The sequence below is a fragment of the Coffea eugenioides genome, chromosome 3, assembly GCF_003713205.1.
Source record: "Coffea eugenioides isolate CCC68of chromosome 3, Ceug_1.0, whole genome shotgun sequence".
Taxonomy (NCBI): domain Eukaryota; kingdom Viridiplantae; phylum Streptophyta; class Magnoliopsida; order Gentianales; family Rubiaceae; genus Coffea; species Coffea eugenioides.
The window spans coordinates 7,436,585-7,463,374 of record NC_040037.1 but is presented as its reverse complement, the minus strand read 5'-3'; the positions used below and the strand labels follow the sequence as shown (position 1 = coordinate 7,463,374).

The 26,790-nt window shown below is 33.0% G+C and overlaps 1 protein-coding gene and 1 pseudogene across 1 annotated transcript; both read right to left on the bottom strand.

Annotated features, from left to right (window-relative positions):
- Nucleotides 1–6,521: 6,521 nt before the first annotated feature.
- Nucleotides 6,522–7,147, bottom strand: LOC113765910 (annotated as a pseudogene).
- Nucleotides 7,148–9,318: 2,171 nt separating this feature from the next.
- On the bottom strand, nucleotides 9,319–12,192 carry LOC113764804 (chalcone synthase 2). Its single transcript, XM_027308808.1, has 2 exons — nucleotides 11,923–12,192; nucleotides 9,319–10,501 (listed from the first exon to the last, which is right to left on the bottom strand). The coding sequence occupies exons 1-2, from the start codon at nucleotides 12,098–12,100 to the stop codon at nucleotides 9,504–9,506; spliced, it is 1,176 nt and encodes a 391-aa protein (XP_027164609.1). The 5' UTR covers nucleotides 12,101–12,192; the 3' UTR covers nucleotides 9,319–9,503.
- Between the last annotated feature and the right edge of the window lie 14,598 nt (nucleotides 12,193–26,790).

Sequence of the window (26,790 nt, the reverse complement as noted above, 5' to 3'; positions counted from 1 at the left end):
ACGCCAGTCCCTACCAATATAAATAGGGCTTATGTCCTCAAGCGCCCAGTAATAGGAGTATTAATTGGATTTTATGAGCAAACCCAAGCTCGGAACAAAAAAAAAAGTAGAGTGTTTGAGTTTTTAAAATATTGGGGTTCGAGTTCAGACTATGAGACCCACACTCACTGATTGATTGGAGGTTTCGGGCTCTCTCGATATAATTAATGGACAATTATGTATATTAGTGCTCAATGCACATCCAATGTGTGTAATAAAAAAATACATAACATTTACGGTCATATATTTTAAATAAAATTTCTTTTACTAAAGCAAACTTTAATCTTTCAAATATTTTTCTTAAAATAATTTTATATTTATTGTTATAATATTTAGGGGTAAGTTTTGTTGAAAATGTACACTTAAATAGTTAAAAGTAAAATAGTCATAAGTAGTTATAGGTAAATAAAGTAAAAATAGTTTTTATAAGGACAAAAAAGGAAGTTTATAAAGTGTTAACCCCAAACTAAAGGTGGGCACGGTTCAGATACCCGCTCCTAACATAATTTGGTTGATCCGACCCTAATATATCGGATTAGCCATTTTACGATCACATCTCGCTCCTAATATCTCTAGGTACCTGAAAAAAGGAGCAGGTTATAGGGTACCCGTCCCTAAAAAAAAAACTTGTTTTGCGATAAAAAAAAAATTGCTTTCCAATTAATATTGGTAAAGACAATGTAATCAAAATCCATACATCACCATTTTCACACGTTTCATCCAACAATCAAACCAATCTCATAAATTTAGTACATATTAGAATTATAATATCTAATAGACAAAATGAAGTTTCATAATAATTTTGAATACATCACCAATCCCACATATTTCATCCTTCTATAACACAACAAACACAAGGATAATAAGTATCCAGCAACTTCTCTAACTTCCTTAAGGATGTTATGATACAAAGCTACATCTCAAATAAGTAGATTGTGGCATCAAGTCCGAAAAAGATTTGAACAAAACTAATTATTTTTGGAGAAAATATAACCAAAATAAGCTTGAAAAATCTTCCCCAACTTCCTTACATCTTTGGAATAGACCTTATGGCATTAAAGTTGATGAAAAAGAAAAATAAATTTCTTGCACTAAAAAAAAGAGACAAATTTAAGAGACATAATTGCAGTAAAATAAATCAAATAAATAAATAAATGAAAGACACAAATTTTGAATGGATTAATTTTTCTTACACTGACAGTATATACACTGTCAGCGTTGGATGAATGATAACTATGCAAAATTTGAATTTGAAATTTAATTTTTGCACATGTGTCATGGATTCAACTGTGATAGTGTATGCACTGTCAGTGTAAATAAAATGTACTCATTTTTAATTACCTAGCTAACAGAAAATTGTAGCTCCAAACACAAATCTTTGATTGAATTGATAGAAAATTTGCAGGAAAGATTGATGGAGGTTGAATAAAAATGACAAGGATGAAAGGGATGAAAAATTTTTACGAAAGAGCTTCACAAATTTTTCTTCGTTTGGTTCAAGCGTCACCGAGAATCTTTGCTTTTTTCAGACAAGATGAGGAGAGACAAATCATATGGGATTAGAATGTGAGGCTATGAGCCACTTCACTTACACTTAGGATTAAAAATTATAAAATTATAAAATGCCCCCTAATTTTTTAATATTTATATAATCCGTGGGTTTTTATTTTTCTAATCCGTATCTATATCCATTTTTTGTGGTTACCCGACCCTCATTTGCCCCGCTAAGAAAAATCATATCAGATTTCTTATTTTTCAAATCGGATCAGATCGGATTCATCGGATTTTCGGATCGACTATACAAATTAAAAATTAGATAATGTATTAAACGCATAAAATATATTTATCTAAATAATTATTTTTGCTTGGCTTTTATTGAATCAGCCCAATGAAGCTCAAACTGGACCAATTACAATTAAATTGGACTCGTATTTAGTTCCAAACTCTATGTCTCTATCTGGCTAAAAAAAAAAAAGTAGGTTCGGCTCCAAAATTTTCAGGCCAGCCAGCCTAGAGTCGGCACAGTCCGGGCCTATCTGATAGTCCTAATTGGCAGCCGGTAGGCAGGTGACTTCGACTGTGGTTTATCTCAGGAGTCTCTCCTCCTCCATTCTTTTTTTTTTTTTATCAGACTTTTGAAGTTAGTTAATTAACTATGCAGCATTCCCCTTCCTCCTTTACCTATGCAACATTCCCAAGGTTTTTAATAGTGGACCCAAGAAGAAGAAACAGGAGGGTTTCGACGGTCGAATAAGTAATCAACTGTTTGTTTGACTTGACTTGGCATCGGTTACCATCACTACTGTTATCATTAACTTCTGTTTCTTGTTGTCGTTGTCGTTATTGATATTTCTTTTTTGATGTAGCAGGGAACTTTCACTGGTTACAAATGGAGCCGGTGCTCCTAACTCCTCTTAATCTTATTGAAAATCAACCTTTTTCTACATCGCATGGAAATATTTACTTGAAGATTTTCTATGCACAAAGAATTTTAAGTTTTTAATTTCATTGTTATCTACTCTTTTACGATCCTCCAATTGGGATTTCCTATACTTTTCTTTTAGTTTATATGTTGGTCAAAACATTTATGAAATGCAATAATGTTTCATAATCTTGTTCTTTAATTGCTTGGGATGGAATATCTCACTTATCTCCCCTTTGTCTTGTTTGTGATGAGAAGGGTGACAAGATCTTTACCAGGTCTTGATGAGGAAGAAATGATTGAGCGCGCCCTCTTGCACGATGACGAAGTTGAATTTGTTGAACGGATGATAAAGAGTTGCCTTCTGCCATTTAACTCCAAGCTAAAGCGCGCTCCCGTCTGTTTTCAATTTCTTCAAAGCCTCGTCAAGAGTGAAAAGTCAAAACCCCCACCAAAACTCTAGCTCTATTTGGATTCCTCAATTTTTTTAAAATAAGTTTTTCATATACAATATTACAGTAATATATAAATAAAAATAACTCAAAAAATATTATATTCATATAATATATCAAAAATAACTTCAAATATACAAAAAAAATATTAAAAAATCATTCAAAACGTCCCTCACATTTTGCAAAATAACTTTTTTCGTTCCTTACTTTTAAAAATGTAATTTTACGTCCCTTACAAATTCACATTTATCAAATTTGGTCCCTACTTAGGTTTCCGACTAGTTTTTTGTCGGAATTCACCACGTGCCTTACACGTGATCATATTTGAAGGACAAAATTGTCAAATCAAACTTTATATGATTCGATTCATAATCCCTCACATTTCATAAAATAAATTTTTTCGTCCCTTACATTTCACAAAATGAATTTTTTCATCCTTCACATTTTTCAAAATGAATTTTTTCATCTTTTATTGATCATGTGTGTGAATAATTTTTTTAAATCCATGTATATATTTATTTGATTTCACCTGAACAGTATGAATAGCATGTGAAATCAAATAGAGATATATTACATATTATTCGTACTACTCAAGTAAAATCAAATAGATATATACATATATTTAAAAAATTTGTTAGTTTTTCACTTATATTCATTTTCTTTGACTCGAAATTTGAAAATAAAGAAAACATTTAATCCTAAATATTATCGAGTGTTTATATCGAATTAAATTTGGACAGAAAAAATAAACAAAAGAAAAGTATGACAAAAAGAAATAAGTGATTGGCATTTTCAAATTTTAAGACAATCATAAGGTAAGTAATTCAACTGTTGGTCTTAAAAGTGTCGAGTAGAAATTTCATATTTAAACTAAAATTTGTTAGTATAATTATAGAATTCGAGTTAGGACCCATTAATTAAATGACCTTATTATACAATTCAATAAATAAATTATTACCAAAAGAGAAATGTCACAAATATTGAATAGCTTCAAATGGTGAAATCATATAAATATTTACATCGGTTTCAAACAAAATTATTAGTTTTAAACCCCTATATATATCTATTGAATAGCATGTATATAACTATGATTAGCATGTTTAGATGAAATCCAATAGAGATAAATTACATGTTATTCATACTGTTTAGGTAAAATCAAATAGACATATACGTGGGTTTATAGAAAAAAAACTATTCATACATATGATCAATGAGAGATGAAAAAATTTATTTTGAAAAATGTGAGGGATGGAAAATTCATTTTTTGAAATGTGAGTAACGAAACAATTAATTTTGTAAAATGTTAGGAACGAAAAAATTCATTTTGTGAAATGTGAGGGACTATGAATCAGATTATGTAAAAATTTGATTTGACAATTTTGCCCTAAAAAAATGATCATATGCAAGTCACGTGGTGGATTCCGGCCAAAAACTAGTCAGAAACCTAGGTAGGAACCAAATTTGGTCAATGTGAATTTGTAAGGGACGTAAAATTACACTTTTAAAAGTGAGGGACGAAAAAAGTCATCTTGTAAAATGTGAGGGACGTTTTGAACGATTTTTCCAAAAAAAATATCACTACCCATCACTCTCCACCACCACGCCCACCACCTTATCGCCACTATCCCCACATCCATGATCCTCTCTCTCTCTCTCTCTCTCTCTCTCTTTCGGCTCATCTTTCCTCCCTCTTTCCTCCTCTCTCTCCTTCTCCTTCCTCCTTTCTTCTTTTCTTTTCCTCGCCCCCCCTGCAATTTCGTTCTTAAATCTAATTGTGACCAGAAGCCGCGACCAAGACGGTCGTGATTAAAGTAGTGGCTAAAGTCCCTGCCACCACCCCTGAGCAGGAGAGGGGTTTGGGGTTGGGAGGAAAGAGGGGAGGAGAGAGAAGGGAGAAGGGAGAAGGGAGAGGAAAGAAGGAGGAGGAGGGGAGGAAGAGAAAGGAGAGAGGGGAGGAAAAGGGAGGGGGTGGTGGTGGTGGTGGGTCGTGTAAAATTTTTAAAAAAAATTTCAAAAAATTAGAAATTATAAAAATACTCAAAAATATATTTTAAAAATACCTCTAAAAACAATCCAAAAAACATTTATAGTAAAAGTTTTTCATATATACAACTACAATAAAATTTTTTAAAAACATCTCAAAAAACAACTAATCCAAACAAACCCTCTAATGTGAGATTCTGAACCTGGCTAATAGATGAATTTTCATTTTTTGTAAATGAAATCCCGAATAAGAGCAAATGACACAAATAGTCCCTCAACTATTTTAGTAAAGTCAAGATATTCCCCTAACTTTGTTCTTAGCCAGTTTCATCGTTCAACTATTTTGTTGTAATGAATTGGATCCTTATTTGGCTAAACCACCTAATTAGTAATATCTCTTTGCTAATGATTAATGACCGTCAAAGTGAGGGCAAACTAGAAAAACCACCAACAGCCCTTCTTAAAATTTAAAAAATGGCGAAATTACAAAGAAATTGGATTAAATTGACACTGAAAACTTGGTGCTTTTTTTTAGTAAAAAAAAAATCTATATAAAGCCCCAAATTTCAAACTCAATCTCATTTAGATTCTGAAATTGTATCAGTCAAAATCTGAAATTATTTCAGTCAAAATCGTATTTTTTTTCTACACGCAAGCTATCACAAATCAATGATCAATGAAAACAAATTAAAGAAAGTGAGGTATTACACAAGTGCTGAAATTTTTCTTTAAGCTAAGTCTAGTGCTTTATAAAGCAATATCGTGACTGTTATATTGGCTTCTTGAAACATTGGAAGGTCCGGGAATAAGGCAATAGATCATTAATAATGAAAAATACATACAATAAGTAGATGCATAATACAAAATTACAAACTTCTTTATTTTGGTTAGGGGTGGCAATCGGATCAAAAAGGGGTTAGCGGGTCAGGTCAAGATTCAGGTATAACAGGAGACCCGTTGAACCAAACACGACCCGCTAACAAGCAACGAGTCAATATGCCTTACCCGAACACGAAATTTTTAGGTTGGCGGGACACCGAAATGATCCGAAACATAATTTTAATTTACTAATTTACCACTATAATTTCTAACAGAACCAATTCCGCACAAGACCAATTACATAATCAGTAATAAAAATCTCAATAAAACAATCCCAAACCAGATCTGAAATAAATTAAAACACTGTAAAAGTGTTTTATCCCAAGTCAGATCTGAATAAATTAAAACACTTTAAAAGTAGAAAATAATGTAATACATCATTTGTCCAAACATAACAATTCCAACTTCACACAAGTTAAACAAATTCATTTAGGATTAAGTGGTTAATGCCTTTGGGGAAAAAAAAGAATAACTAAGTTTAGTTAGATAAAATATTTTTTATATTTATTAAATTATTTTTAATTCATAAATGGATTATCGAATCAACACGTGGGTAACATGAATTCCACTTGTTTTCTTTTTGAATTCATCGAATTCGATCCAATTCTGACCCTTACTAGCGAAGTCTCAATCCAAACCTATTAATTTTGTATTAGGTTCAACTCGTGTCAAAAATTACCATCCCTAATTTTGATCATTCATTTTGAATCTTGAAACCTAGTCATCAAATCAAGCAAAACTGTTTTTCAAATTGTCACGCTGTGGAGAACCAATGTCTCAACAGTGATCCAGGCCCAAAACCAATGAACACACCCCATTCTAAGCCTTCATTGACTGAGGCCTTTCTCATGTCATCAACAATGAACAAGACACAAGCATTTGACACATGTCCATGCTCACTCAGCACGTCTTGTGGCACGTGGCTTTCTAGGTTTTATAGCCAGTTGTTCTTCCACTTGATCCAAAATTGCAAGCCCACCAGGATGTGCAATCCAAAACACTGAGTTCCAATCAGAAATACCAAGAGGCTCAAATGCTTCTGTCATGCATTGTTCTTCGACATTAATCCGGGAACATCTTTGACAAGATTAAATGGAAGCCCAACCTCATGTAGATGGCCATCAATAGCACCGTGACTATCAGGAGAATAGTTTGGGCTGCCAACACAATCTCAAACAAGGGCCTCAACTCCAACAATAGGGTCAGCACCAATTATAAGTGCTCCTGTGCCATCTCCGAGCAAGGCCTGACCAACAAGACAATCCAAATGCGTGTCACTTGGACCACGGAAGGTTACTGTAGTGATTTGCTTTTTGGGCTGCTTCTTTGCCCAGTTTTGGTACTTCAACAACCACCATGTCTCACCTGGCATCCAATGAGGGTGCCATGTAAGCACAAATATTGGGGTTTTCCCTCTAGATTTCCTTTGTCAAGTAAATGTAGCAACTGATGACGTTTTGACAAAAAAAAAGTACATGTAACAACTGCCGAGTTTTGTCTCACCACCAAAAAAGGATTAAATTTCTCTTTGAACTGTAGGTTGAAAGTTCGAACATCACTTGTAGTAAAAAAAAAAAGAAAAAAATCTATCATTTGATCTAGTCGAATCTGTATACCTAATATTATCGTTGTTCACTTGTAGTAAAAAAAAAATCCATCATTTGGTCAAGTCAGATCTGTATACCTAATGTTATCGTTGTGGTAACACTTTTTGATCATGGATCTCTCACCTGAAAGTATAGTAAAATAAAAATCCATTAGTATTAATTTGGATAGTCTAAACTTCTGTTTCCGCGAACCAATTAAGCAATTATAATGTCATATTTGAGCAGTTTGAAGAAGTCTATTAGTGGCATGAACAAAATTTTACCTACTTGGCACAAATTTTAATTTCCGTCATCACCTGATTATGAAGAAAATTTTGAGTGGAACTCACACCATGAATATAGGATACATTGACGTGAAAATTATATTATTTCTTGACATGAAAGTTTAGCCAAGAAGTAAGCAAATTCTTAGGGTTTTTATTGTCTTTTAAATTGGATTTGGACGAATTGTTCATCTCATTCAACCGCACAAGTATGCAGCAGAAAGTGCACGAATTTGCCAACTCCAATTTTGTAAAACTACAAAAGCCTATAAAACCCTGAATATATCTTAATTTCAATTGTACCTTCATCCTGATGATCTTTAACCCATTTTTGCATGAATTTGGTCAAATACATGTTTCATGTATACTATTACTTGCTGGCCATGAATAAGCAACGAGCACGAGAAACAGAGAAAAATACCTTTGTCCAAATCATATATTGGATTTTTTGGTACGAAATACGTACTCATCTCTTCTTCAACATTGTTGCTTGATTATTTACACTGTCTCTGTCTTGTTCTTTAGAGTCATCTATGCATGGATAACTGGGACCAAAGTATGCATACTTCATTTGTAAGCTCCCCATATGCATGTTTCTCTATCTTTGAAAAATTTCTGAGTCTTTTACCACGCAAGAAACTGGCGAAGATAGTCATAAATATAGGATTAGTTAAGTTACTGAAGTTAAAAAGTATTTTGGGTAATTGAGTAACCCTACATTATGTTGAATAAATAGTTCAGCAACTATAGCATAAGACTCAATGCAGCAAGTAGAATAAATTCTACACACTTGAACCAATGTTTTTGTGATTATGAATACATTCCTGATCACTTCGTGTAGCGAGAGATGCAGGCCAGTTTAAAAACAACAAAAAGAAAAAGAAATCAATGGCAATATAAAAAGAAACCATATTTGCCTTAAAAAAGACTTTTAAGGTTGATTAATTGGTGGAGAAAGAAAGGTAAGCTGAGGTTCAGGTGGTAGCTGCTAATATTGATGTTTAGGGAAATGCTTTGGTTCATATAGTACCAGTTTAGGGGCTTCTATATAACAAGTTTACATGCCGGCTGAACGTTGACAGGGCCACTCAAACCGATCAAAGTTGATTCGTAAATTTGTGGACAAAGCATTGTTTTCCTTCCTTTAGTTTAATAGATCCTGTGCCTTGCAAACACATATATAGGACACAAAGAAAGCTGCTGCAATCAATCACTGCCATCTTAGTGGAAGAGGACATAGTCAAACCGTCCGGGCTGGTTTTTTTTTTTTTTTTTTTTGTCACAGACAAAAAGTGTTTATGTTTTGATTTTGCACATTTATTGATCTGGATTTTGTTTTTCTTTGTGTGGACTATAATTGCATACAGCATCATCATATGTATATTGAATCTTCTGCATTTGAGCCTTTCAACTCCTCATCTCCAAGTCCCATTTTTTGTCAATAGCATCATCTAAGACTGAGTCTGTGACCATGCCTTTCTTTTGGGATTTTCCTGTGATGATCATGCTCATGATTATGACATTTATCTGTCTTATCCTCTTTCATGTGGACAACAGAAAGATGAAGTTACAAATAATTTCACACCCTTCAAGACAATTGATCCACTATGGTTTATGCTCTGAATCCAATTCATGTATCACAAGATTCACAACAATGAAGAATTACTAGGGAATACGTCAAACTTCTTGATGCACTGAAATCAAGTTCTTCATATCATATATGACAAAATATACCAGAACAAGGTGTAACACCTTATTGTCATGATTGTTACATAAACTCAAGGCACACATAAAAAAAATTACTTAGTACTCCATAGTAATACAGATTTGGAATATTCATTGAAAGATTCAAACATTATTACTTTTGAATCGTGGCGCTGTGAAGAACCACTGTCTCAACTGTGAGTCCAGGCCCAAAACCAAAGAGCACACCCCATTCTAAGCCTTCCCCTGTGGTGTTGAATCCATCCTTGGCTGAGGCCTTTCTCATCTCATCAAGAATGAACAGGACACAGGCACTTGACATATTTCCATACTCGCTCATCACATGCCTAGTAGCCCGTAATTTTTTGGGCTTTAGAGCCAGTTTTTCCTCCACTTGGTCCAAAATTGCAGGTCCACCAGGATGTGCAATCCAAAAGAGTGAGTTCCAGTCAGAAATACCAAGAGGCTCAAATGCTTCTTTCAGGCTCTTTTCAATGTTCTTTGAGATTAACCCGGGAACATCCTTGAGAAGATGGAACGTAAGCCCAACCTCACGAAGATGGCCGTCGATAGCCCCGTGACTGTCGGGAAGAATGGTTTGGGCTGCTGTAACGATCTCAAACAAGGGCCTCTCAACTTCGGGAACCGGATCGGCGCCGATAATGATGGCAGCTGCCCCATCTCCAAACAGGGCTTGGCCTACAAGACTATCCAAATGCGCGTCACTTGGGCCACGGAATGTAACTGCAGTGATTTCTGAGCAGACGACAAGGACACGGGCACCTTTGTTGTTCTCAGCCAAGTCCTTGGCTACCCGGAGGACCGTCCCACCAGCAAAACAACCCTGTTGGTACATCATGAGGCGCTTGACGGACGGGCGAAGGCCCAAGAGTTTGGTGAGCTGATAGTCTGCTCCAGGCATGTCCACACCACTAGTGGTACAGAAGACTAGATGGGTGATCTTGGACTTGGGCTGACCCCATTCCTTAATGGCCTTTTGGGCTGCTTCTTTGCCCAGTTTTGGTACTTCAACAACCACCATGTCTTGCCTAGCATCTAGTGAGGGTGCCATGTAAGCACAAATATTGGGATTTTCCTTCAAGATTTCCTCTGTCAAGTACATGTAACGCTTCTTAATCATCGATTTGTCACCTGAAATGAAATTAAAAAAAAAAAAAAAAAATGTTCATTAGAACCAATTTGGATCATCCAGCTGCTTACTTAGATGATGAATTGGGAATTATCAAGTCATCATGGTTGAACAGTTTGAATACGTTTCCTAATGCAAGAAAGTTGAGTTTTATCCACTTGGGGCAATATCTAATTTCCATTCAGAAAAGTCTACCCTATCTTTCTGCAAAGAAAAGACTTAAGAAATTAACACACATCTTAGCATGAACCTTTAACCAAGAAAGAATCTGACTTTTCAATTCTTCAATCTGGAGTTTCCATAAACATATTTCATAAATCATGTGATAGTTTTCTCTTTTTGTCTTTTTCCTTTGAGTCATGTTCCTACCTTTGTAAGGCCAAAAACAAAACTTCCATTTATCCTTTGGTATTTTCACTCTTGAAAGCATACATTTTGTCTCTTTTACTGCATCAACGGACTCAGATGCTGATGGTGTTGAAATGTTCTTATAAGGGCGGTAGAGGCTGTAAATTCTGTATTAAAGTATGCAGACTAGACATTAAAAAAAAAATTGCAGGCTAAGTAAATTGAGCTCTCAATATGGATATTTCTCAATCATTCAAAAATTTCTGTGTCTTTCAGCAAAGAAGAAACTAAACACAGTTTATTTTAATTAGTAGGAAAAGGTAAGTTACTAACTATCATGCATGGTCCATAACAATTCTAAGGTTTTACTTCAACGTACGAATGTTTTTTCTGATCTTCAAGGCACTATAATTATGAGAGTTACAAGAATGCAGGTGAGTTATTACAAAAAAAAAAATGAAAACCTAATGAGGTCAGGTTAGAATGGATTTATGCATAGAATTTTTCTATTAAGTAGCAAAACGAAATGAAGGAATGAAAGGAAAATGATCTCAGAAGTCAGAAGCTTCAAACTGTGTTATGGAACCTAGAATACAGCTGGTTCATATCATTTCAGCAAACTAACTTCTTTTATTGGAGGAAACAATTAATCCCTGTTATTCAATCCTCCCCTCCATCTTTCACCTAATTCCGGGAAAAAGGTGCAATTAATATCATTCCCACCAATTACTTACCCAAAAAAAAAAAAGAAAATCATTCACACTATTCTTTTTCTTTTTGTTTTTCCAATCTTCTATATATCTATACATATATATATATATATCTCTCTCTCTCTCTCTTTCAAGACCTTCAACAAAAAACCAATCAATCAATGATTTAAGCAAAATATTCAAGACCATGCATTTCTAAGCCTCCAAACTCTAATGCATGTCTAAATATCTAACCAAGACACCCTAGGTGATCATCAAGTTTTACGGTATTATGGCTGACTTTCTTAAAGAAAAAACAAAAAAAAAAAAGATTATGATCAATCAAACAGATTAATCACAAAAGCAAAAGCGTTATATATACTTACACATGCGCTTAAACTTTTCTTTGAGCTCAGTCTTATGCTCACTATCAGTAATGCGAAAATAATAATCCGGATAAGTGCTTTGCTCGACACAATTTGGTGGCGTAGCTGTTCCGATGGCCATGATCGTCGCCGGTCCTTCGGCCCTTTGAGCCCTCCTAACTTCCTCGACGGTAACCATTTTTGCTCGGAAAAAGAGAAAAATTAAGGTACGTAGACTTTTGCAGGTAGCTGCTAGCTTTGTAGCTCCGAAAGAAGTTGTGGCTGTGCAAGTCTGCAAAATGGTTTGGTACATATAGTACTCGAAGATGGGGTAATTTTTTTTTTTTTTTTTTTTTTTTGGTCGAAACGTTAGATGGGGTAATTACTATAATGGTAGCTTAGAATCACATGCCTAGCGAACGTAAGGTTGCCGGCCGCACGTGATAGTTTCGTGTGGTTTGTACTTGCCCCTCAAACCATCTACATGACTCCGAAATTTGGTACCTAACCCCGAGTTCCAATTTCCCTGCATACACTCGCAATTTTGTTGTCATGTTTGCACCTTAGTGTCATCAATCAACACTCAAGCTAGTAATAAGCTATAATAAACCTATTTCGATATGGTGGTTTTTTGAGAAAAAATTGATTTACTATTTTTTCATGCTACCCGTCATGTTTACGATCCGAATTTTGGGTCTAACAATTTTGAGGATAAAAAGGGTGTGAAGAGAAGAGGAAGGACAAAAAAGAAAAAAAATTTTGGTTCACTAGTATTACTACTATTTTTTTTTACTAGTCTTTCATTAATGGTTTAATTGCTTAATATTGTTTAAGTAAGTCTTGCTCTAATAAGAATTCGAGGTTGAAAATCTATGAGTTAGAGGTTTTTTAAGTTCAAATTTTGCTCTATGTAAGTTTCTTCTAATCTAAGCATATGTTAGTATACATCTCTTGTTACGTCATAATTTGTTTGTGCTGGTCCAAGAAACGATGGTGACTTTCTTGTAATCTTATTTCAGAAATGTTGTTCAAGTATCAGCATTGAGTAATTTTTCATTACAGTTATAAGATATGTTCTGGTTAGTGTGTGTTTGGATAGTAGTTTATTTGAAGATAATTTTGTATAAAAAAAAAAATACTGTAGCACTTTTTTGATGTGACGTATGTGAGATCAAAAGATTATTGAAAAATGTAATGATGATATAAGCAAATAAAATAGTCTTAATTTCTTAAAAATCCGGCTAATTTATATTGACAACATATATATAAAAAAATAAAAATGTATTACTCATTTTTTTTTTTTTTAAAAAGGAAATTACTCTGTAGTTATATTTTTGGAGTTATCTCCGAAAAGCTGCATTCTGTTGTTAAATGCAAGTTGTTCTGCCATAGAACCAGCAATTTTCATGAGTTAGAATAAAGACTCTTTATTTTAATAGATGGATATTTAAGTGCGTTGACTAGGTAGTGATTGAAACTCCACAAACACTTCAAAAAAGAAAAAAAAAAAAAACCAGAGGCATTTTTAGAGTTGAAAGTAGCTTCCTATGTACTTCTTCAGGCATATGTGTTCATGTTAACGTAAGATTCCAATCAAGAGTTCTGCCTAAGAATAATTTTCCGGCAATCATTATGATGAAAATTTTAGGACGAAATCAGTAGAAGGATTATGGACTCAAGAAACTAAAGGAGTTTGCTCTTAGGGATAATTTCAGAGATTTCTCCTCAGATTTCTAGTAGTTTTATTTATTTAGTGCTCTGAGACTTTAAAAAATCTCATTTGACGCTCCTACTTCAAACTTTTTGTGACCTTTGAAACCTATTTTGAAATATAATATTAAAAAACTCATTTTGGAAGAGGATATATATGCAATTTCATTCCAACTTTGCCATTTGCTTGTGATTTCTTAATTGTCATAACACACCAAATTTATTGCTTAACTCTTGTAAATTAATCGATGTTGTTCTTTAATGAAAATTTAAGAGTTGATAATAAGATAAAAAAAAAAACTCTTTAACAATTTTTTGTGTCATTGGTTTGGACAAGAAAGGTTAAATTATAAAATTACGAATGATTTAAAAATAACTTGCAATAATTTACAACCGTGAGAATACCTTTTTACACTAATTTAAACATAATACAAATAAGTTTATATATAAATTTTAGCATGTTGTATCTTTTTAGTTGTCAAGCCATTGATTTGGACACAAAAATTAGAAAATTCCAAATTATGTAAATGATTTATAAATTAACTCAAAACACTATACAGTAAAGAAAATATTATCTTTGTCACTTGTAAAAACTTCAAATAGACTTTCAGATATATACTCTTGCTATTTAAAAAATACACTACATTTTGTCCCATCAGAATAAACCTTTATACTTTTTGTTTTTGTTTTTCATTTGTTATTAATATATTCACATTTTGGTAATAAAAAGTAAGACAATAAAAGGGCAAATTTGGAATGGGTTGGATTTGCTCACGTTTTGTTCTTAACATACTCACATTTTGTTATATTTACTCTTCCAAAATGAATTTTTAATATTATATATTAAAACGGGTTGTAAATGATGCAAAAGACTTAAAGTAAAGAAAACAAGTGACATTTTTCAAAATTTAAGAGTCCTAAATGAAACTGTTAGAAACCTTGGAAGAGGTTTCTAAAACTATCCCTTGTTTTTAAATCGAGTTGGGAGAGATAGATTGGAAATTAGCAAATTTTGGCTGGAGTCTCTATTGCTGGTTTGTGTGGTAAAAGGTCATATCTGCTGAAAAAGCTTCTAGCAACAAGAAGAAAATTATTATTCGTGTAATGCTATAATTTGATTGGGCAACCTATGCAACAATTGAAGTACTTTTTCCATAATTTCCTATCCCTCTCCATATCATTGTCATCCAGTGGTTTCGAGCTTGACGGCTTCATTAAACTAAATTGAGGTCCTCATCGAAATTGTATGTCTAGATATTCAAAGATTGCCCATTTGTTATCCAGTTATTGGCCAATTACTTGTTGGCCCTAAAATGCAAACTTTTGAACTGCCACGAATTATTCATGTACTTAATTTTCCAATGAAACACAGCCTTAGCAGATCAAATTAGCCAAAACAAGTAGAGATAAAAAGTTTTTGCACATATACTTTCTGCAGCAAAACCAATCATTCAAACAATCCGGACGGACAATTGAGATTGTGGCTACTCAGGAGAAGGTTTTCAATGCTCACAAAAGTGTAATTTATTCTCTGCTTCACCTTTTCTAGCCACTTAATTTATGTTTACCATGTGTCTGGACCTGTGGTCCAGATTTTTGTATGAACTTGACACGACATACAACATGTTGGAGTATATTGGCTTGAGTAATTAACCTCAAAAACAGTTAGTTCTTAGTAGTTGGTAAAGCCTCTCGGGGTTGGCTTGGATGGCATCAGGGTAGCTCCTTTGAGTCCTGAGGTCGTGTATTCGAGTCGTCCCTCCTACCGTGCTGTGTATCCTTGGAGGGTGGGGTGTACAGGCGCAAAGAGATTAGTCCGGCAAAGTTAGAATTCTTCCTGTGTCAAAAAAAAAAAAAAAAACTTAGTAGTTGGTAAAATTGGCATGATTAATTTAAGGTCAAAATGCTTTTCTTCCCTAGCAATTATCTACTTAAATTAAAAAAAAAAAAGCATCTAGAAACGCTTTGGCAAAAGAGGATCTAAGAAGGAAAAACAAAAGTATCTAGTAATTATGTAACATACTAAAAAAAAAGGAGTATCTAAAAGAGTATCTACCCCAACTACTTGGGCAAAAGAAGTATGCATGACGCATGCAAAGGCATAATCTTCAAGTCAAACACGAAGAAACTGATCTAGGACAGTGTTGTTTCAAGGTATTCTACATCGCATTGTCTGAAATTCATTGCGTTTAAAAAACATTAGCGTACAGAAAAAGAGTTTCGATTGATATTTTCTTAAGTTTTTGTAACAAAAAAAAATGTACTATGGCGATTTGAAATAAGGTGAATGAAAAATGTATTCACGAAAAACGTAAAATTTTTTTTTAGAGAAAATGACTTTCCAAACAAGGTTGACAAAAGAGCAATTCATAGAAGGCAAAAGAAGAAATCTTTGCTTCTTTTTCTTGAGGGATCAAGAAAGAATTTAAACACGTTTCAGCTTAGACAAATAGACATAGAAACGAATTTTCTGCAAAATGATGCAAAAACTTGAGGATCAAAGTTAATGATCAAAATCTTTGGTTTCTGAACTTAGTAAGATCTAAATACTTGGAAAATAATGAACAAAATTTAAAGTGTTTCCTGAATTTAGTTCCTCTGATTAAGGTTAACAGAATCATTTGCATTGCAGGAGACTTTATTCCTTGTATAGTTCATTACAGAATTATCGTTCTACTAAACCACGATGATTACCATGAAATTGGTTTAGAGGGATTGTCGCTATTTCTTGCATCAGCAAAACATTTGATCTTCTCTAGAATGTACCTAAATCCTTGTTTTATTATAGCTATTCCAAAATTAATATTGTGATCTGTATAAGTTTTAACCAAAGCTTAATTATTTGGATAAAATGCAAAAATGACTTGTATATTTTTGAATCACGAATATTTCCATTTGATTTGTCTTTTCTTCTTTTGGTAGTTGTGATTTCTCTGTTCAACCGTCTTTGTTACGTGGACTACATAGTATTTAAGATATCAACTCGAACTAACAAACAAAATATCTACCAATTTATCAAGCTTATCTACTGATCCTGCATCAAAGATGAGATTATTCCAACGGGAACCAGCACGTTGTTGCTCCTAACAATCAACTTTGTTCATTTCCATGAAATTTGAAGGCTTTTTTCTGGCATATGATCAAACAACCAAATTAAGTTAAAATCCTGTCATGATTAGGACAGGCCAGAAAATTCGTCTTCAAATTAACGATTGAATATGTCTAAAGGTGCCCATTGAATACTCATTAAAATATATTTCTGGTATTAGATTTTTAGAAAGATAATATTAATTAGAGAAAGTGTATAAATATAAGAGAGAGTAATAATTGTTAGTATGTTAACATCTTAACGAATGACTATGACACTAGTTTAAAAAACCCTTAATGATTTTCAACTTTCCTTTATACTCGAGTACTTGGGAACCAAACTCATCACATCAAATCAATTTACATGCACATCTACTTTCCATTTCCTGGTACAAATGGTTAGGATTTGTTCATGATATTTGGCAAACAATTGCACAACACGTACATTGAATGTTCATTTGATGCTTTTAGACAAATACCTAAGACTTTCACCAAAGGTTTCATTTGCTACATTCCACGTACAAGATTCTTGTAGGCCACCAAGAGAGTTTTAAAACCTCTACTTAGGTGTAGATCAAGAGATTTGGTGTAGACCGAGAGATCAATATCCAAGCTTTCTTGAAAATATTTCGCCAACGGGTGCTTATGCACTCGTCTGGACCGATAATGGTTCATTCGGTTCCCCTTCACCTCTTTAGTTCTCTCTTCCCCTAGTGTAGAGTAGGAGTAATTATAGTATAGAATTTTTTGTGTCGACAAAAAAAAAATGTACAATTTAATTCTCGTCCGCGTCTAACTGTAAGCATGTGACCAAGATTCTTGTTTTGGGGGACCAATCTCAGTGCAAGGTCCAATTACTGAACAAGGCATCAGCATGAATCTTGTGCTGTAATTGAAAGTGAAATAGCTTTGATGTTATTAAGGTTGTGATACGAGAGACTTGGCGGAATGAAAATCTCTAAACTTACCAACCACCATTTCGTCATCAATGCAATCTCCAACTCAGTGCCATACCAGGACATCAATGAACGGTTGTGGAGGATTAAACGCTTCCAGAATTTCGACATCAACTTGTAAAATTGTTCACCATATCACCAGCTTTCAAAACCGTCTTCAAAAGTGTTTCTCTGATTGACCAAAAAGGAAAAAGAAACAAAAGGGCTTTCTTTGCTACACTGTTTGGCAGAAAATAAAGAGGCTTTAAGTCTTGCTACTAGGAAAGCTTAAGAACACATGGAATCAGTTCGCTAGTTTCGATTATTATGGACTAACTTCTCATGCTCCAGCTGCTTAGACTTTCACGTCTGCAAAACAATTTCAATTTAATCAAGCACGTAATCCAGTCCAGCTATAGGTAGATTATTTCAATCCATAATATCGTCAAATTTTTATAATGGATTCAAACCTGATCTAGTAGAATTTATTTTACTAGCCAAACTCTTTACATTTGGTAATAAAATAGTTCACCAACTAACTGATGTGAATGGTTTTGAAGCACTTCTAGCATCTAGTGAAGTCGACCTGCGCATCTTGGACGAATCTGCACCTGTTATCATGCTGCCCAATGGCGAAATAGTCCAGAACAGATTGTTTCAGCTCTCAATTTAAAACTTTCCCCAGAAAAAGAATCCTACTCTATAACTTGTAACCAATAGGACCACTCAAGCTTTTAATAGCAATTATTATAGAAATCTGGATTCTTGTGGATCTTTCAATACAGATGCCAGCCATGGCTGTAGCGTAAACCAACCAAAATATCTTCACTTTGTCGTATCCATCATGCTAAGCATTTACTAGCAATTGCCCCTAATTGACATCTGCAGCAGGGCTTTGATTTCTGGCTGACACTTGGCTGGGGCAAGGTAAATAGGAGCACACGATTTTTAACCTATTAGCTATAAAATAATTAGGATACTGCTAATTATAAGTAGGAGGACATAAATATTAGTTTGAATCATAAGAATCTGTAAAGATATAAAAGAAAATTTTGAAGTTCTCTGAATCTTTCTAGGCTGGTGTTTTAATTTGATGACTTGGTTTTACATGCATAAGCGTGGAAGCAAACAAATACAGAAGCCGATATTTGCCGACCCTTCACTCTCATGCTTCACATTGACTTGGTATGATATTCATTTGCAAGTAATAAGCATTTGAACCAAAGAAATAATCAACCCAAATTGCTTTCATATTCACCGCCTATTGAATACAAAGAAAACCAACGGCAAAAACTTATGACGAACCAATTAGTTAGTTCCAGGACATCAAGAATAGTGGTGGAGGGTTAAGCCATTCCAGCATTCCTCCGTCATCTTGTACTTGGACCATTGGGATCATATATTATACGTATAGGGCTTGTACTTAGCTGTTAGAAGCTTTGCAGAATCTAATTACTATAAAGAATATCAAGATGAGCAAAAGTATTCTGCCCTCGTACATATATTACTTTGATAGTTTTATTTTTGGAGAATGGTGTTATTATATCTTTTTTAGTGAAAGAACATATTATTGTCGTGACCGAAAAAATGGTGATACAACTGCAGATGCAAATAATCATAGAAATCACATAAGCTATTTTTACTAAATAAAAAATTTTTAGTCACTTTTCACATAAGTTGGAGTTATTACAAAAAATAATCAAATTGTATAAATAATCATAGGAATCACATAGTATACTTTTCGGCCATAAAATAAAAGTATATACTTAATCATTGAATAATACTAATCTTTTCCACATGCATATATCCGCTTTTCATTTTCTTTCTTTGAAAGTGAACTATATAGGTAGTAAAATGTTGGTATTTGTCCATAGTTAAATATATACTGTTGTCTTTTTTTTGTAAAATAGTCTTGTATTCATAAAAAAGAATTTCACTTCTTTTACCTTGATTGTCCTTATTGATAATTCCTTTTGATGTTTAAATATTTCGATATTTCTTTACACAAATATTCAAATATCATAAATTATCACAAGAACCTATAGAATTTATTTAGTAAAAAAAAAACTTATTTCATTTTTATAATTACATATGCAATTGTATCACTATTCTTTGGACTCTACAATGTTTTTTAACTAAGAAAAATATAATAAGATCATTTTCTAAGATAAAACTATCAAAGTATTATGTACACGAGGGTATGAATGTCTTGTCACACCTTTCATATACAGAAAATCACCCGAAATGTTTACCCATTTGTCTGTAGTGGGCAATTTATGTTACACGGAACAATTTAGCATTCAACCTACTTTGCGGGGATGGACTTGCGATTAAGTCTAAAAGCCATCTTGCCTACCAAACTTGCGAGATATTTGAATTGCCAGTGTAATTGATCGCCATATAGGAAAGGGTTGGGTCAAATGTTGAAAGTAGGTAGAATAGAAGCCAGTGATTGGTTGGAGGAAAGACGGATAATTTCGAATTGGGAAAAGAGTCCCAACGGCCCTCCAACTCTTTACCAGGTAAAGTTTTAGCCCTCCAACAATTAACGGTAAAGTTTTGGCCCTCAATCTAATAAAATAGAATATTCGTGACCCTTCTGTCAAATCTAGCAGTTAAATTTGACGGGAAGCATCATTTTGTGAGACGCACGGCCAAATATTAAGGGTGTTATAGTCTCTAAGCAAAGAAAGAATAAAAACACTTTCACCACTGATTTTTCCTCCAACAATTTCCACCCCTTTTGCTACAAAACCCTAGTGCGAAAAAATCAAACTATTCGATCCGGATACTGCAGCAAAAGTGCTAATTGTTGTGCATCAACTGGAACCAGATGGTCACAATTCATTGTTTGCTCTTGGTCAATCCGAGTATTCTGCAGTGCTTGGACATCTCAATGTCCATACGCCTTCACAGAACTCAAATTTCCTACATCTGCATGTTGGGCTGTTGGAGGTAAATACATAAAATGGAGTTCTGGTTCTGAAGGTTCTGCCAAAGTACTTGCGGAAGTGGCAGAGTATCTTGGTGTTGCAATAAATCTCAGACATAACTTTTTCCTTGTGTCTGGATCAACCAAAGGTACCTCTGCCTTCGTTGTTGGCAAGTCTTTAATGGTTGACAAAAAGAATTCCACCCAAGGGACCCACCATCACATGGCAGCCCAAGTCCTAGGCCTGCTGCCAATGATGCACTATCAGACTCAATTGCTCTCCCACTCCACTCCTGCTGCCCGATGGAAGCTGACGCTGACGAAACAATCCCGAACCCTTTCAGGAGTGAAACATTTCGAAAATTCTAAGGATTGGTACAGTGGTTTGTACCAATGCGTTGGTAAAGTGGTTTGATGTGGTACGGATGTGGTACGAGCAAGACACGTTAGGAAAAGCTAAATTCAAGGTTGTTTTTGGTGTGGGCTCTGAGTGTTGTAATGGTGGGTTTCACATTGAAATGACCCAAGACAATTTGTCAGTCACATCCCTTGGGTTCACCTCCACTGTGGGTTCACCCACGTTAACCCATGTGAAAAGACCCAAGACATTATTATTGTTTTCTAATTTATGAACAATAGACATAATGAAGAAAATGCAAAATTAGATACATAACTAAAAAGAAATTTAAAAAAATAAATAATATATGTATGTGCAAAATTAGATAAACTTTGATTCATTTAATTACATAAATTGACAAAAGAGTAGATAATTTAAATATTTTAGAAGAAATTTTGGAATAATATGTACAATTAATTAAACCAATCATAGGAATTAATAATTGTAAAGGAGTAAACGAATGGTTAATTAATTAGTTGAGATAGAATATTTGTAGGAGAAGTAATATGTTGTTTTATTATATGAGAAGTAATTAATATGATTCTTTTATTATATTTGCGGGTAGAACATAAATAAATGTTTAAAAAATGCATTTGTAATGATATTAGTCCAAATTAATGAGAATAAAGTGATGACATAATAACCGGAGTGCAAATAGGTGAAATTTAATTAGACCACACTTGTCACTTTTAAATTTTCAACATTATCATCATAATCACTTAACTATACTTTTATAATTTGATTAACATATTGTCTATGTATTGTCATTCAATAGCACAACTAACTTTCATCGATAAACAACCATAAACATTATAATTACCTAATTCATAAAATAATATTAAAAAAGCTTTTAAAAGATCAAAGTTTTTTTGTTTATTAAGATTTTATACCAATTTCTTCCATATATAAAGTGATTGTTTTAAATTACACATAGATTGAGTGTGCCCTTTATCACTAGTAATACTAATGGTATTTGCACTAATGTATACATGCTTGAAATCAAATATCCGTATTGATTAGACTATTTAGTGATACAGTTAAGAATATTTTTAATAGGTGTAAATACAAAAATATAATTCCTCATTATCTATTCTAAAAGTATGACAACAAACAATCTTCACATTAAAAGTATTCCATATACTTTCATGGATAATATAATACAAGATGACATGCCCGAATTTACTAATGAATGAATAATTTTCTTTCAAACAACATAAAAAAACTTTTTACAGTTGGTACTCCCGAACTTGAACATATTTTTAGGCAAAAAGAGATAAAAATTTATGATTAAGTGACAAAATCAACTCCACTTTATTAGAAAATGACATCACAATAATATTAAAACTAAATCATTACTAACCAACCATTATGAAGAAAATAAGTTTAAAAGTTGTAATTTAAATCAAGAGTAAATCTTATATATACTAACAGTGTATATACTATCACCGTTTGATTCATGACATGTGTGCAAAGATTGAATTTCAAATTCAAATTCTTCATAGTTGTCGTTCATCCAATGCTGATAATGTATATACTGTCATTATAGAAAAGATTATTTCTTAAATCAATACATGACATATATCCAAAATTTTGGAAGAAATACAATTTTTGTTTATAATACTTTGCATGTGTGTAGGACTGATCATTAATGTTTGGATAAAAACAAATTTGGTTCCCAACGTTTCAAATCTTAAGCATATTTAGGATAATTGACGAAAAAATGATGATTAAGGATCAAAGTCAATTTGCCACTACTCAATAGTTTTGACTTTGCATTTTTTATAGCAATGTTTCGAATTTGGATCATCATGGTATTTTAGATTTTAAATAGTGATATTAATGGTTTCAAAGGAAAAGAAATGCAAATTAGATTAAAATTATGTTGAAAATGTGCAAAAGTTCAAGAAACTTCTTTCTTTTATTTTTTTTTATTTGTGTATTCATCCCATTTGTTCTCATAGACTTTTACTCTTGCATAACTGGTCTCAAATGTAGCATAATATATGTATGTATGGTTTTGCATTATGGAGAATTAATTGATAAAGAATTCTATTATTTTTTTGTTACTTGTGTTGATATTTAAATGCTCAATTAGATATCCATTCAAACTATAAAGAATATGAACTATAAGTAAATCAGATTCGTTTTCTTTTTTCAATTTTAATAGATTATCAGTTGAATTTAAGATGAAATTAATATTTTGTATAATTGTTTGAATCATTCAATAAAATTATTAAGGTAACGGGGGGAAGGTGTAGGGTAAAATATTAAGGTAAACAAAATAGCCAAGTAACTATTTTAAAACTTTCCATTGAAACTTTGGATTTAATAGATAGAAAAATAAATTAATTGGATTTAATAGATTGAAAAGTAAATAAATTGTGTCCCCACTAAGAGAGCAATTTAGCACGAGTTCAAAGTATTTTAAATGTCTGTTGGTTATATGTAGTTGACCTACTATAGTCTTTTTTTTATGAAATATATTTTGATTGTTTTACTTCTTTGGTTCAATAGATAAATAATTCAAATAAGATGACACAATGTTGTTAACCACTATGTACTTTATATAGAATAATATAGGCACAACATTATCATCTAAGCTAGAAAGTATATCTTCATTAAATAAGTTAAAATTGGATAATAATACACATTTGATATAGGAGGTTGTAGTATAGGAAAAATTGAAATAGGATTTTATTGCTAAATCGATTTTGAGTAAATGTTAAGTTCCATCAATTGTTTTAAATGTGCTTAAAATTATAAATTTTAGAGACCAAATTTATTTTTATTGAAATATTATCATTTTAATATGTAACTAAACATTCACATTCATGACCTGCCTATCTTGTGCGCCATTCTCAGCACACTTCTTTATCAGGTTACCGGTAATCTTTTATTTCTATTCTTTTATTTTGTGCTTCATTTTTCAAGGTGAAGTCACCCTTGTCAGTTGTTGTCGTTTGGTTCCTATTGACTTGATGTGCGGCAGAATACCATGTACAATTGTGTGTCAGTCTAATACCAATGAAATGGTAGAAACCGCTGTACCATTTTGAAGAAGCTTCGATGAATTCGGACGCAGTGCTGATGGCTAAACATGCAGGATAGGCCAAAATGGTAGTCCATACAGACTGCAAATCAGTGGTGGATCAGATAAACAGGTGCACTGACTGATTACAACATTTCAACTATCTTCGAAGACGTGCAGGAACTCAGAACAAGCTTCGAAAGTTGTAGTTTTGCCTGCAAATCAGTGGTGGATCAGATAAACAGGTGCACTGACTGATTACAACATTGCAACTATCTTGGGAGACGTGCAGGAACTCAGAACAAGCTTCGAAAGTTGTAGTTTTGCATTTATACCTAGATCAGGAAATGAAATCAGCCATTCACCAGCTCAATTTGTTGTTAAGTTAGTGCATGACGTTGAATGGGAACAAGATTTTCAAGATGTCTGATAGATTTAACACAGAAGGAAATGAGGGCAATGATCCCTTTTTGTAATTAATCTTGTACTATCAAGTGTTTATATAAAACTGTTAACGTTTGTTAGAAAAAAAAAAAAAAAAGGATTCGGACGTGTTAGAGTTCGGGATCTGCTTGTATGTCACTTTTTTCATTTTTTATGAAATAAAAATCTTATTAATGAGATTGCTAGATATTGTCCAGTACAATTTGCTTAACAAAATTTGGAGGAAAATTTCACAAGTCTCAGAAAGGGAGGCAATTTTTACATAATGAGCTAAACGATGCGCAAGTTTATTAGTCTTTCTTGAACCTCAAAGTGCATTGAGAATATACTGATCTAATAAAACCAAGTGAATATCGTCAATTATCAGGTTTATCTACCACTGCTCTTTAAAAATTTACATCAACTAATCGATTTGGACGGTTCGTAATTTAATGGAAATGGAGCTTAAATTTTAAAAAACTTCTTACTTAAAGTTCCGTTTGGATTGGTCATTTTTTGAAAAATAAATTTTTCATATATAAAGTTACAGTAATACACAAACAAAAACAATCTCAAAAACATAAAAAACAACCTCAAAAATACCAAAAACACACAAAAAAATCTCAAAAATGCCAAAAAATAATCTCAAAAACATCAAAAATAGCCTCATCTACAGTAAAAATTTTGCACCTACATTATTACAGTAAAATATTTCAAAAACACCTCCAAAAATAATTAATCCAAATGTAGCTCGTAAGTAGCTTATTATTAACTAGTATAAGTTAAAAAGTTGTACGGACTTTCCATGGAATAAAAGTGTAGAAGTAATTTTGTTACATAGGGCCCGTTTGCAAGTGAGTTTTTTAGATGTTTGTCTAAAACTTTACTGTAACTTACTGTAGAATTTATAGAAAAAATTTTTAAAGTGTGTTAATTTTTGAATATTTTGAAGTATATAGTTTAAAAACTTTGAGAAATTTTTTGAGATTATTGTAGCTAACGTTGTTAAAAAATTTGCAACAAACAAACTTGGTTAAAAACTTGCATGCCAAACAAGGCCTATCTCCACCCGATCTTCTTTTACCACACCAAAAAAGCATGTGCCACCGTCTGCTCACCAAGTCTTCGTATTGTCTCATCTCTTTCTTGACTGTGTCATCTTCGCATGGAGTTGCAGACAAGTCGGGCATAAAACACAAAACTTTTGAAAACTCAGTCTTGAACAATTGTAAAAGATTCTACGTAATTTTTGAAAGAAGGTGGCTGTTTCGTAGTAAATTCCAGAATGTCATTTCATGCTATGATATTCATGCTATAGTTGTACTTTTTTCTTGAATCAATTGTATTATATTTACTTGGAAGGTGAACATTGTTGTTACCTGTCATTTTCAGAGGAAATGAAACAATAAACATAACTATGTTATCTTTGTTCCCAATGAAATTTACAAGTTCTTCGCATGCATAAGCATTTTTTAAACATTTACTGAAAATTATTGTGACTTTTCGTGAGACTCGTGCTTCGACTCAGCCAAAATAAGTACCCTACAAGAAATTCAATCGTAATTAATAATTATATTAGTTGTCACTTATTCATTGATTGAAATGTGTATTGCATATTTTTCTTCACTTTGTTCGTATTCGATGCTAAAAACCTTTAACGTATTAAATTATTTCTAAAAAAAATCACACGATAGTCACTTCAAATCCTTTGTCACCAATTTTGTCTCTATCCTATTTGTCTCGTCTTTGTTTAACTGCCACGCGTATTGTGTTTTCAATAGAATCCTAAATTTGTTCATCTTTGTTTAACTACCACGTGTATTGTACTGTTGGACTTATATTCCAATAAAATCCTAAAAGTTATTGATTATTGAACTTATTCACAATAAAATTTTAAGAGTTATTAATCAATACACATGGTAATTAAATAGGGACGAGATAGACAGGACAAAGACAAAATGCGGGACAGACGATTTCAAGCGCACTGTAATAGTATATCATTTCGGATAATATTCAGACTTCTCCATAACACAGGCTAATAATTGTCCTTAATGGATGTCTTAAGTATCGATGAGATTTCAAGCAATTTTGCTTTCCAATCTCAACTCGAACGCACAAATGCCATGATTTAGCGATTTAGCCAATTCAAAAGCTAGGATAGACGGCAGGGCTTTGATATATATTCTAGTCTTACACTTGGCTGGAGCAATTACACAGGAGTTTCGGATATTTAACTTGTATTTTGAATCAATTAGGATAATACAAATAAGTTGGACAGCCTATGTTGATCAGTTTGCACGCATAAGCATTTTAACTTAATAAATGTTAAGCACAGAAAATTTTCATGCAACAGTCTTTTGAATTGATTTAGTACAAC